This window comes from Fusarium musae, chromosome 1 (assembly GCF_019915245.1).
Source record: "Fusarium musae strain F31 chromosome 1, whole genome shotgun sequence".
Taxonomy (NCBI): Eukaryota; Fungi; Ascomycota; class Sordariomycetes; order Hypocreales; family Nectriaceae; genus Fusarium; species Fusarium musae.
The window spans coordinates 2549882-2560923 of NC_058387.1; the positions used below are offsets into that span (position 1 = coordinate 2549882).

At 50.3% G+C, this 11042-nt stretch overlaps 5 protein-coding genes across 5 annotated transcripts; 3 read left to right on the plus strand and 2 right to left on the minus strand.

The window, feature by feature from the left end:
* Positions 1-587: 587 nt before the first annotated feature.
* Positions 588-1510, minus strand: J7337_000769 (uncharacterized protein; the record flags this gene model as incomplete). The annotated part of the gene is made up of 2 exons (XM_044818517.1): positions 588-1166; positions 1220-1510. 2 exons carry the CDS (start codon positions 1508-1510, stop codon positions 588-590), a joined length of 870 nt encoding a protein of 289 aa, XP_044686219.1.
* Positions 1511-1942: 432 nt separating this feature from the next.
* J7337_000770 (uncharacterized protein) lies at positions 1943-3118 on the plus strand (the record flags this gene model as incomplete). The annotated part of the gene is made up of 3 exons (XM_044818518.1): positions 1943-2126; positions 2182-2452; positions 2500-3118. 3 exons carry the CDS (start codon positions 1943-1945, stop codon positions 3116-3118), a joined length of 1074 nt encoding a protein of 357 aa, XP_044686220.1.
* Positions 3119-3367: 249 nt separating this feature from the next.
* On the minus strand, positions 3368-4202 carry TMA22 (Translation machinery-associated protein 22; the record flags this gene model as incomplete). The annotated part of the gene is made up of 5 exons (XM_044818519.1): positions 3368-3562; positions 3613-3830; positions 3886-3973; positions 4044-4084; positions 4142-4202. The coding sequence occupies 5 exons, from the start codon at positions 4200-4202 to the stop codon at positions 3368-3370; spliced, it is 603 nt and encodes a 200-aa protein (XP_044686221.1).
* A 1723-nt stretch (positions 4203-5925) lies between these two features.
* J7337_000772 (uncharacterized protein) lies at positions 5926-8889 on the plus strand (the record flags this gene model as incomplete). Its single annotated transcript, XM_044818520.1, has 1 exon — positions 5926-8889. One exon carries the CDS (start codon positions 5926-5928, stop codon positions 8887-8889), a length of 2964 nt encoding a protein of 987 aa, XP_044686222.1.
* A 1120-nt stretch (positions 8890-10009) lies between these two features.
* On the plus strand, positions 10010-11042 carry PHB2 (Prohibitin-2, subunit of the prohibitin complex (Phb1p-Phb2p); the record flags this gene model as incomplete). Its single annotated transcript, XM_044818521.1, has 3 exons — positions 10010-10253; positions 10309-10664; positions 10722-11042. 3 exons carry the CDS (start codon positions 10010-10012, stop codon positions 11040-11042), a joined length of 921 nt encoding a protein of 306 aa, XP_044686223.1.

Genomic DNA, 11042 nt, shown 5'->3' on the forward strand with positions numbered 1-11042 from the left:
AATCAGCACAAATGATTATTTAGTTCTCGCAGGAACATTTCATGGGTAGGTGCCCCTTCAGTCTCCCAAGGCTGCCCAAATCTCTTCGTGGGCACATCGGAACTAACATCGATCTCCAGCGTTCACGCCATTACATCTCGTCTCAATCCTGTCAAGAACCTGCCAGGTGCAACACCGCCAGGAAACAGACCCGAACCATCATCGGGCTTAGAGGTTCTTGAGACAGAAAACTTCCGCATGCAGTGCTTCAACACAATGACAGGGACAAAGTTCCTTCTCTTCACCGATACAACACAAGCAAATGTCGATGTCACTATCCGCAGGATCTATGACCTTTATGCAGACTACGTCATGAAGAACCCCTTCTATTCTCTTGAAATGCCTATTCGGTGTGATATTTTTGACCGGAAACTACTTTCGTACATCCGGGAGATCAATAATCGATAGACGGGTAATGGATAGATTTACGGAGTAATCGGAATCAGCATGTATCGTAATGGCTTTAATCTTTTCTGTCGTCTAAAACCCCCCTAGCCTGTGTCTATTATACATTTGCTGCAATGTTGACAGAACTGGGCCGCAATCTACTATGAAGTGTCCATCTTGTCTCCGTCACCTTTCTGTCCGCCCTTATCTTGGTCCTTGCTGCTCGATCCCTGGTTCTCATCTTCCTCCTTGACGTCGCTCAGTGAGGCCTTCTTTGCAGCTTCTTCTTCCTCGCGAGCTGCTTTCTCCTGTCGGGCCTTTTCTTCTTCCATACTCATACGTAGAGCCAGTGCGAGCTCGGGTTCCATTGCAGGGTCGAAACCGAACTCGAATTCATCGTTACTACCGCCTGCGCCTCCAGCTCCGCCAGATCCGCCAGCGTTTTCTCCAAGGAGGATGGGGGTCGAGATGAGTTGGTCGCTAAGAAGCTTGCTGCTGGGAGGAATGACGACCAAGTGGCAGCCTTCGTTGGTCTTGACGGTGTCAATAAAAAGCTGTAGCTTGTTCTTGGTGCTGTCGTCATCGAGATCGCCGAACAGGACAAAGTCGACCGAAATGTTGGCTTTCTTCATCTTCTTTGCGAGCGTGGTAAGCTCCTTCTCTGATTCCTCAACGGGGGAGCAGACAAAGACTATTATTCGTTGACGTTGGGATCGGTTCTGGCGATGCTTCAGGGCAAGCTAAAGAGACGTCAGTACACAACACACCTACATTCAGCCGTGTTCAGACTTACAGTAGCCACCTGGATACCCGTCTTGAGATGGGATGAGCCTCCAATCTTCTTCTTCGTCCTGTGAAGGCCCTCGAGGATCTTGCCCTGCTCAGTGGTGAGAGTCACCAGCACTTCAGGTCCTTTGCCTCCCATACTCATCAAGCCAACGGATGATTCAGGGTTTCCTTGTGTGATGGTCTGAAAGGTGATGTTGACAGCGTCGACTTGCGATTCGAATCGAGTAGGTTGATAGTCGCCATTTCTGCTGCTCTCGCTGTTGTCTACGACAACCATAACCGCCTCAAGAACCATATTGGGTGCTGTTGTTGTTCTATAGCTGTGAGAATATCGTATGCAGCTATAGGAGTTTGTGGCAAGTGTGTACGTGGAGGAAGTGTTTGATATTGGTGTTGAGCTTGGTTGATAGTGAGAAGGTCAAGCTCCCAGTGTCGTAACGCAGTTCAGCCTGGCGGAGTGTAGCTCAATGATGTGAAGTAGTGCTACTTGGTTACTGCGGAGATCACTGCGCACCAACGTGTACCTATACCATGTTCCCACCGCTACCAATTGCTTGCGCCAGAGCAGCTAGTTGGCTTACCTAATATGGAGACCCACATACTTTGTTTACTTCCCGCGAGCTCCACCTCTAACCAACGCGCCTGGGGGTCGACCACTACAACTTCAGATGCGATTTCAGCACTTTTTAGTACTTGTCTACAAACACATTCAGCGCTGATAATAACGATGGCTCCAGCAAATCCCAAAAAGCAGCTTGCTGAGTCCCCTCTCAAGAAGACCATGGTTGAACATGTTCCTCTGCACACTGCAAGCCCTTCGGCGCAACCACGAAGCCCTATCAGAAAGCGAACACCTGGTGCTATCACGATGCAACAAAAACAGGCTATGATCGATAACATGCAACTCGAGAGTATGTGGTAACTGATTTGTCACGAAATACACCGCTGACGATTTCTTAGTTACAGAACGCGCTCGCCGATTAAGAGCCCAATATAATTATATGGCAACAACAGTTCGCTCACGTATCGAAATGCGACTCAACCGCGTCCCCATGTCAATGAGAAATATCAAGATGGGAGACTTGCTACAGAAATTCGTGGATCAGGAACAACAACGAGCCGCGAAATCGACCGCTATACGAAAACAAACAGCAACATGGGCAGCAAGTCCGCCAAAGCAGATTCAATCGGCGGCTCATAATTTGAAACCCGCGCCACGCACAAAGAAGCGCATGAGGTATGCATAATGTCCAACCTTGAATTCGTAAACTAACAATAATCCAGTGACGCAATCTCAGGAGACAAAGAAAACGAGGTCGAGCATACTGAGACTGCTAAGAAGAGGGCTCGAGCTGCAACAACCACGGACGTGTCACATGCCCGATCAGGGCAAATTTTGTCGCCAACATCCTCCAACTCACGAATGGCAAATCGACCTCCATCGCCTACTAAGTCTGGTATTGCACGACCAGCTTCGCCACTGAAGCGCCCGGCTACAGCTTCTGGTATGCTGTCAAGCATGGTGGAAAGGGCAAAGGCGACGCGAGCTGGCGCTGGCGCTGGACGCAAGATGACGACAAACTCAACCACAAGTTCAATGTCGACCAACAGCACTGCTACCACCAGAAATAAGAAAGCAATACCAGCAACAAATACTACTTCAAGAGCGCCTACTTCTCGACCAGGTACACGAACAACTCGTAGATCCATTGCCAACAGCGAGTCCAGTGAGTCAAGCAATGGCACCGTGATAAGGAAGGGGCCCACGGCCAAGAGTGCTCCGGTCAAAAGGGGGACAACATCTCGTAAGGGGACGACAGGGGCAGTCCGTAAAAACACAGCGAAGAGCAACCCTTCCACTGCAAGCACGGGTACAGGACGAACCTTACGAAAACGAGCATAGAACGAATACTCATGGAAGGTGTCACTGGAACGTAATTGGTATATTGTTTGTTTCGATACGTATTGCAGAATCATGGTATAGGAGTTCAGGGTTGAAGCGCATGGGTGCACTGGATAGCTCCATGTTGCTTTATGATATTCTTTTGAAACTGTATATGCCCATAAGAAACACAGGAGCGCGAGTGTTTCCAAAAAAAAAAAAAATACACTCTGGAATTCCAATCACGAATGCCTTTGGTATCTCCCAAACTTATGAACCACCCTTCTTCTTCTTCTTGTCTTCGACGAGTTCAATATGATCCTCGGGGATCTGCTTGTACTTCTCAAGCAGGAACTCTTCCAATTCAACGCTGACATCACCTTGCACAACAATCTCTTCACCGCCACCTGGAAGCTTGGTCACTGAAGAGCCTGTAGCAAACTTCTTGCCAAGATCTTTGGCGACCTATGGTATGTTCAGTATGGGGTGATCATCCGCTGAGGTTGGCAACCCACCTTCTTGAGTTCCAAGTCAAACGACTCTAGTCCTATCACAGCCGTGACAAACTTCTTCTTGTTTCGCTCAATGCGCTTGATAGTGACGACACTCCTGGCTAACAGGTCGGCATGTTTTGCCTCGGCGGCTTCAGCCTTAGCGGTCTTCTTCTGTGCGTCCTTTGCGGCTCGTTTCTGGGCCTCGACGGATAGTGATGCGGTAGCAGCCTCAAGGGCCTCTATACGGCTTATTGTCAATGCATGTCCGCGTCCCGGACATTTTGAACTTCGTACCTGCGGACCAGATCCTGTTGTAAAGCTCTGGTTCGTTCTTTTCTAGCCACTCCTGGCACTTCTTAACTGTTCCGCCATACTCGCAGTACTACTTGGCCGATTGATCAGTTTTTGGAATTCTCTCGACGATGCGTGGATTCATAAAAGGAGAGTTTTACCTCCGGGGGTAGAGTGCAAACTGTGAGGAAGGTTGTGTCAGCTATTGATTCTAGCTTTGCATCATAATCAACCAAGCGCCGTTAATAAAAGAACATACCGCCACAATACTTGACAATACGACCCTGGGGCTCGCCCTCAGGTTGCTCAACGTCAGCCATAGAGATCTCAATCTGTATGCTTTAATAGTAGTGTGTGCAAAGAGCTTGTTGCAAAAAAAAGTTACAGTTGTATGGAATCAATACGCGTTTCTTTGCTCGTGCTAGATTGATCTTGCTTAACCTATGGCGGGGTAAATTTCATGGAGGGGCACTTGGGCCTTGTCCCGAGCAAGGTGAGCCAAGGTGAACCGGCCAAGGTGAGTAAGGTGAGTGAGCGAAGGCCAAGTACATACGGCTTCACCTACCTACTAAGGTACCTAACCCACAGTGGGTGGAGTTCGGAGCCTGAGGCAGCACATGCAAGGCCTGCCGACTCTAGTACCTAGGTAGATCCCCAAGCAAACCGCAATATACAAGACTCATCCTTGCAACGCGTTGGGAAAAAACGAGCGCTACGGAGTACCTGTTAGTGATGATGCCGATAAGGTTGCATCGAAATTATATGCGCGCTTGCTTGTACCGACGGCATCTCGGCCCCCGCAGCCAAGAGGGAGCGGATGCTTACTGAGCCAACATCATGAGCCTCCTTGAGATCGTCGTGAAGCCGACCATGACCTACGTCACTTGTATCATATCCATAAGTCACTTGTTCAATATTGTGAGTTGGATTTTGGATCGAAAAATATCAAACAGTCACCTCACATCTCGGCGGTTGCCTCATCTCACGACGTTTGATCGATCAAACCATGGCCTGCCAAGCTGGCCATCCTCATTTCATCTTGAACTGTCTACGGCCAGTGATCTGTCCAAACGAGGCTACACTCATTCAATGACATCCGAGCTCTTCGGAAATCGCTCCTTTCGGCCAGCTCTGTTGCATGACTTGTATCAATCGAGCGACCTCATGGCCTCTTTGTTCATGCGCTCGGGCAGTGCAATCACAAAATGTTTCTGCATTCAAGCAACTGGGGGGGTGCAGGCCAAGAGGCAGTCCTGGCAGTTAGCCGCCGAAGAAACAACTTTACGGCTAATTGGCCCTACAGCGGTAACAATGGGCCAATAGTCTCTCACGCCTGTAACTGTCATCACAACTTTCGCGCGCGCAACAGGTTCTACCCCTGTCAATCGCTGTCAGCCAAAAATAGAAAACACGATTATGCTTCCTATTGGCTATTTGAGCATATTAGTTGTTCGATAGCGGGGATCAACCGACCTAGTGGCCGGGCATGGATGTTACCTTGATGCAACCTCTTCCCGTCTTGTCTACCGCCAACAAAGTTCACATATCTCTGGTAGCCTTGTGTGCCAGTCAGGTTCTCCAGCAGCATATTGGCGCTCCCATGCCCCGCCTCCACCACGCTTCATGTGCGGCACGCTACCATGTCTGTCGACGCATCGGCCCACCTAGACGTGGAGTTGGGATGTGCTACTGCAAGTGCGTGCCGCCCAACTCATTCTAAGTCCACACTTCGGATAGCCGCTCCAGCGAGTATTGGCGATTCTGGACCAGTTCTCGGGCTTTAAGACTATGAAAATCCCCCGGCCAGGAGTCTGGCCACCTTCTTCCGCATTCCCTTCTTTCTGTCTTCAGCCTTCCGTGCTGTGTCACTTCGCAGATCTGCATAGAGGCTTCGTTGATCGAGGCATCCTGTCGTTTTCACACACTTAATACTGACGCCGGTCGTCGACCAGATCTTACTATAACGACTAATACATAGCCTTGTTATTGCGTTGAGCCCCCGGGCACGAGTCAGATATCGGGAATAACTGGCATATACGCAACATGGCTGATACACAAAACCGATACTACCCCCTGGACTCTTCGCTGGCACGGAAGCACAGGGGGAGACTTAATCCTATAATTGAGGAGGATAGCGATGATGGTATGGTTCAAAACGGGGGTCGCAGGACAAGACGCGCAGGCAATGCCCAACTCAAGATTGAGGCATGGCTAACACCGATGAGCGACCACTTCCCTACACCAAGAGGAATGAACTATCTTTCTGCTCCTATTCTCCCATCATCACCTTCAACCGACTCGGCTGCCGACACTTCACCAACCACATCCAGTAACCCCTGGAACCGCCATAGTGTCGCCACCGAGGCCACGGAGTTCGAGGATCTCTACGATGTGACTGATGATGAAGAGGATATGCTCAAGCGAAAAGCGTCTGCTAGGTCGAGGCAGGTCCCTACCAAGCAACCGACCCCGCTTGTCATTCCAGCAACACGCGATAACTCTGTTGAGACGTGGTCTGCTGTGGACAATATGAAGAAGTCGATGACTTCTCCAGTTCCTCTGACTCCTTCCGTCAAACTGACGATGTCACCTGCTCAGATGGAGTTCATGCATGGGCAACATGCAGCAGAGACACCTACCATGTCAGCTCCCCCATCTTTGGATGGGAGTTTGACTTCTGAACAGCTCGCGGCTATGAGTGCCCCGCCCACACCCATAATCGGAAATGAGGATTCAAATACCGAAGATGCTTGGGCTGGTGTTCAACTACAACCCGGCGCTCTCGCTACCCTTCATGCCCTTGCCAGTGGCGAGGAGAACCTCCATGAACAGCCATCTCAAGTTCTTGAGGTGCCTGAGCAACATTCTGTCCAGCCAACTGTTGAGATGCGACAGCAGCCATTGCGACTCATCACCAGCTTCCAGTCGCAGCCAGCTATCAATAGGGCCTTCTCTCCTAACCCCAACCGTCAGTCCCTTGCAGACCTGACAAAGCTTGATATTCCATCTCCAGGCGGTTTCTTCTCCGGTCTATCTCCACGAAGCCGAAACACATGGCACATGCCCTCCAAGTCCCCCGAGGATATGCCACCACCTACGTCCACCACCGCTGAACAGTTCTACCGGTGTCCCTGGAATATGGATGCTTCGGTTCCCCCTGTCCCTAAGCGTAAGGAGCTCGTTGAGGATTTTTATCGCAGTGTCAGGTTTACACCCGCCCCCAGTGGGTCCATCGTTGAGCAAGTCGTTGAGCTGAAGGAGGAGGATGACTTCTCCGACGATATGCCCACTGCCCGACCCGTCTTCGAGCACAAGACTGCCCCGTCTACTATCGAGTCCGCCAACACCCCAGCTTCACCCCAGGCTGAGGATGCTCCCACCGAGATTGTGGTCGACTACGATCCTGAGTATGCTCGCAAGCAACAAAAGGAGGCTCTCTCCCATTTTGATCGCACTGAACTTTGGCTCATGGCCCAACGATCTTACCTTCGTGGTGTCCAGGATGAGTCAACCGAGGACGATGGGGGGCTCAACACCATCACTGAGGAGGCTGAGGAGGAGATTGAAGCTCCTCAAATTCAAACTGAACTTCCTCCCCTCAAGGTTCAGCCAGAAACTTCGATTGTTCCTGTCAAGAAGAGCGTGCGTTTCTCCAGCCTTGTCTCAACTTCTGATCACCCAAAGCGTCTGCCTTCCATGCTCGTCCGCCGCGAGTCTGCCTACTATCGGGCATTTCAAGACTACATCATCCGCATCCAGCGCCAAGATGTATTTGTCCACCAGCTTGCTCGATTTGAGGCCATCCAGGCTCAGCGTGTTTCCCTTAAGGAGTCTCACCGCAACCAGCTTCTTGGCAAGTACCAGCTCAGTGTCGTTCCCCAGTCCGCCAAGAAGAGACTCAGCGCCAATGTTGCTCGTGGCGATGATAACATCATTGATGACCCTGAGAAGCTCCGCCGAGAGAAGGAAGTTGAGGCCATGAACCAAATGACCGTTGCTGCGTGGCACGTTGCCGCCATGAAGATGCTCAACGGTGGTCGCCTCATTTCTGCTCCAGTGACCAAACGACTGGCTCGTCTTTCTCGCGCAGCCCCTGGACATGGCAGCACTACTCGCGAGCGCGCTAGAGTCCTTGACTTGGGTGGGCAGACTACCTGCGACTGGGCGTGGCACTGCGCGCTCCAGTACCCCAACACCAAGGTCTACACTGTCACAACCAAGTCCATTCGTCAACTTTCCAACTGCAATGTCCGCGGTCCCCCAAACCATCGACAAGTTGCTGTTGAGAAGTTTTCTCGTCTCCCTTTCCCAGACAACCATTTCGATCTCATTTCTGCCCGAGAGCTTCACAGCATCCTAAAGCTTTTTGGTGAGAACGGGGAAGACGAGTGGGACACGTGTCTCAAGGAGTGCATGCGCGTTCTCAAGCCTGGTGGCTATCTTGATTTCTCACTCTTGGATTCAGACATCATCAACGCTGGTCCCGTTGGGCTGGCAAAGAGCGTTGAGTTTGGCTTTGCCCTTAAGACCCTTGGTTATGACCCTAATCCTACCAAGCTTTGGCTTGGTCGCCTGGCCCGTGCCGGCTTCCAAGACACTCGCCGCATTTGGATGTGTCTGCCCATGGGTGCCAGGCGAAATATGTTCAAGCCTCCTAGCCCTCCTTTGAAGGATAGCCCTAGTGGCCAGGATGTCAAGACCTGCCAGATGGACGCCATGGTTATGGGAAGCAGTGATGATATTGCTAGCGCTTGCAGCATTGCTGGTGGCTGGAACTGGGAGCGATGGCTCCTCCGCTGTGAGATGGAGAAGGTTGCTGGTGAGCTCCGGCTCGCCGATACTACTACTACTGGAACTGCCATGGAGGAGGCTGGCAAGTGTCTGGATGGCGTTGCTGCCGTGTTCGAGGAGGGCCGAAACTGCAAGTCCGGCTTCCGAATGCTCAACGGTTATGCTCAGAAGCCCAAGGCTGGTACTGAGACCATCAAGATTGCTCTCTGTGAGTGATCTGCTAAACATTGAAGATTCTCTTTTGTCAACCCGCACTCGCTCGACATTTTTCATACATACCTAGATGAAGATTTATTTTTTTGGGATTGGATGTAGGAAAGGACACAATAACTAAGTATGAGAGATGATGTTGGGATGCGTGATGATTTCACGCGTAATGGCGATTCGTTAGGTCAGGTTGCATGTGCTTGGCGAATGGGGTATGGGATATATCATGTTATGTGCTTACAGATACCATTGTAAAATAGTACAGAACATGATGTTGTGATCCTCTTTGATGGAATAAAGGTTTCTTTCGTATGAATATCACTTGAATAGGAACGAAAACTATCGAGAGGAGCAAACACAATTTAATTATATAGCTCAAAAACAAAGACGCATTGTTGCTCAATAAGTCAGGCCAATATTGAAAGTATGTGAGATTGGTCCCGCGAGGCAATGGACAATGCGAACTTGTGTCATCTCATCATAAGCCAGGAAAATATCTTCTAATCTAACCTTGGTAGATTATGCCTTCAAGAAGCTTTATTCATATGCTGACTGGGCCTCTGCGTCAGTTGAAGTGATGCTACACTAGCAATATGAATATCGAGAAAGATATCAAATATCGATTTTCATTAATATGTTATATAATGGACGGATCTGATAAAGTCATTTGTGGTCACATACCTACTCTGCTATAATTCAGGGTAGGTCATACTCACATCAACCATCTACACACAGGAAGCTAGTGCGATGTAGGGGGCGACAGACTGCATGGTGCAATGCACTTTAAAATAAAACAAGATGAAAATGACCACATAAAGCATCTAGCGGCATAGTGCATGGTCAGGTAACACTTTATTATTGTCAACCATTTTGCTGCCTTGTCTATTGCTTTTCTCTTACACTCTGGCTTAGACCAATAATTGAGGCCAAAGGCAAATGGATGTTGTTCTGGAAAGGGAAAGGCTGGGGCGGAAAAACGGGGACCCACATTAGCCGACAGCTTCAATCGAGTAGCTTCATGACCATCATTGACGACTACACGGACGCCTAAAACCATCACCACCAAAGTCAGTCGACACATCACATCGGTTCGATTCGTCCGCGCTCGCTCCGAAAATACACATCCGCAATGTCGAACAACAACTGGCAGGAGGAAGCCATGCGCCGCCTTCGACAGATGCAGCAGGCTCGTGGTGGTGTTGGAGGAGGTGGCCCTCAGATGCCTCGAGCAGCCGGTGGTGCCCTCTTCGGCGGTCTGCTACTCGCTGGTGGTGCTCTGTTCCTGTCAAACTCCCTATTCAACGTCGATGGTGGCCACAGAGCCATCAAGTACCAGAGGCTAACTGGTGTGAGCAAGGAGATCTACAATGAAGGTGCGAGAAAACGAACTTCGGAGGAGTCGGCTCAGACACTTACTTGGGCAAACAGGAACGCACATCAACATCCCTTGGTTTGAGACACCAATTGTGTACGATGTCCGAGCAAAGCCACGCAATGTTGCGTCTCTGACCGGAACCAAGGATCTGCAGATGGTCAACATCACCTGCCGTGTGCTCTCTCGCCCACAGATTGATGCTCTGCCTCAGATCTACCGTACACTAGGCACCGACTACGACGAGCGTGTGCTGCCGTCTATTGTCAATGAAGTTCTCAAGAGTGTTGTTGCTCAGTTCAACGCTAGCCAGCTCATCACACAGCGAGAGAATGTTGCCAGACTGGTTCGAGAGAACCTTGCTCGACGAGCTGCTCGATTCAACATTCTCCTCGACGACGTATCTCTAACTGTAAGCAAACAACCCCATGATTGAACAAGAGCATCTGATCTGACTGACATTCCGTAGCACCTTGCGTTCTCTCCCGAATTCACAGCTGCTGTTGAGGCTAAGCAGGTTGCCCAGCAAGAGGCGCAACGAGCTGCTTTCATCGTCGACAAGGCTCGACAGGAGAAGCAGGCCATGGTTGTCAAGGCGCAGGGTGAGGCTCGCTCTGCTGAACTGATTGGTGAGGCTATCAAGAAGAACAAGGCCTATGTTGAGCTCAAGAAGATCGAGAACGCTCGACAGATTGCTGCTCAGCTCCAAGAGGCTGGCTCTAAGAACAGACTCATGCTTGACTCCGAGGGTCTGGGTCTCAATGTCTTTGACAATAATGACAAGAACTGA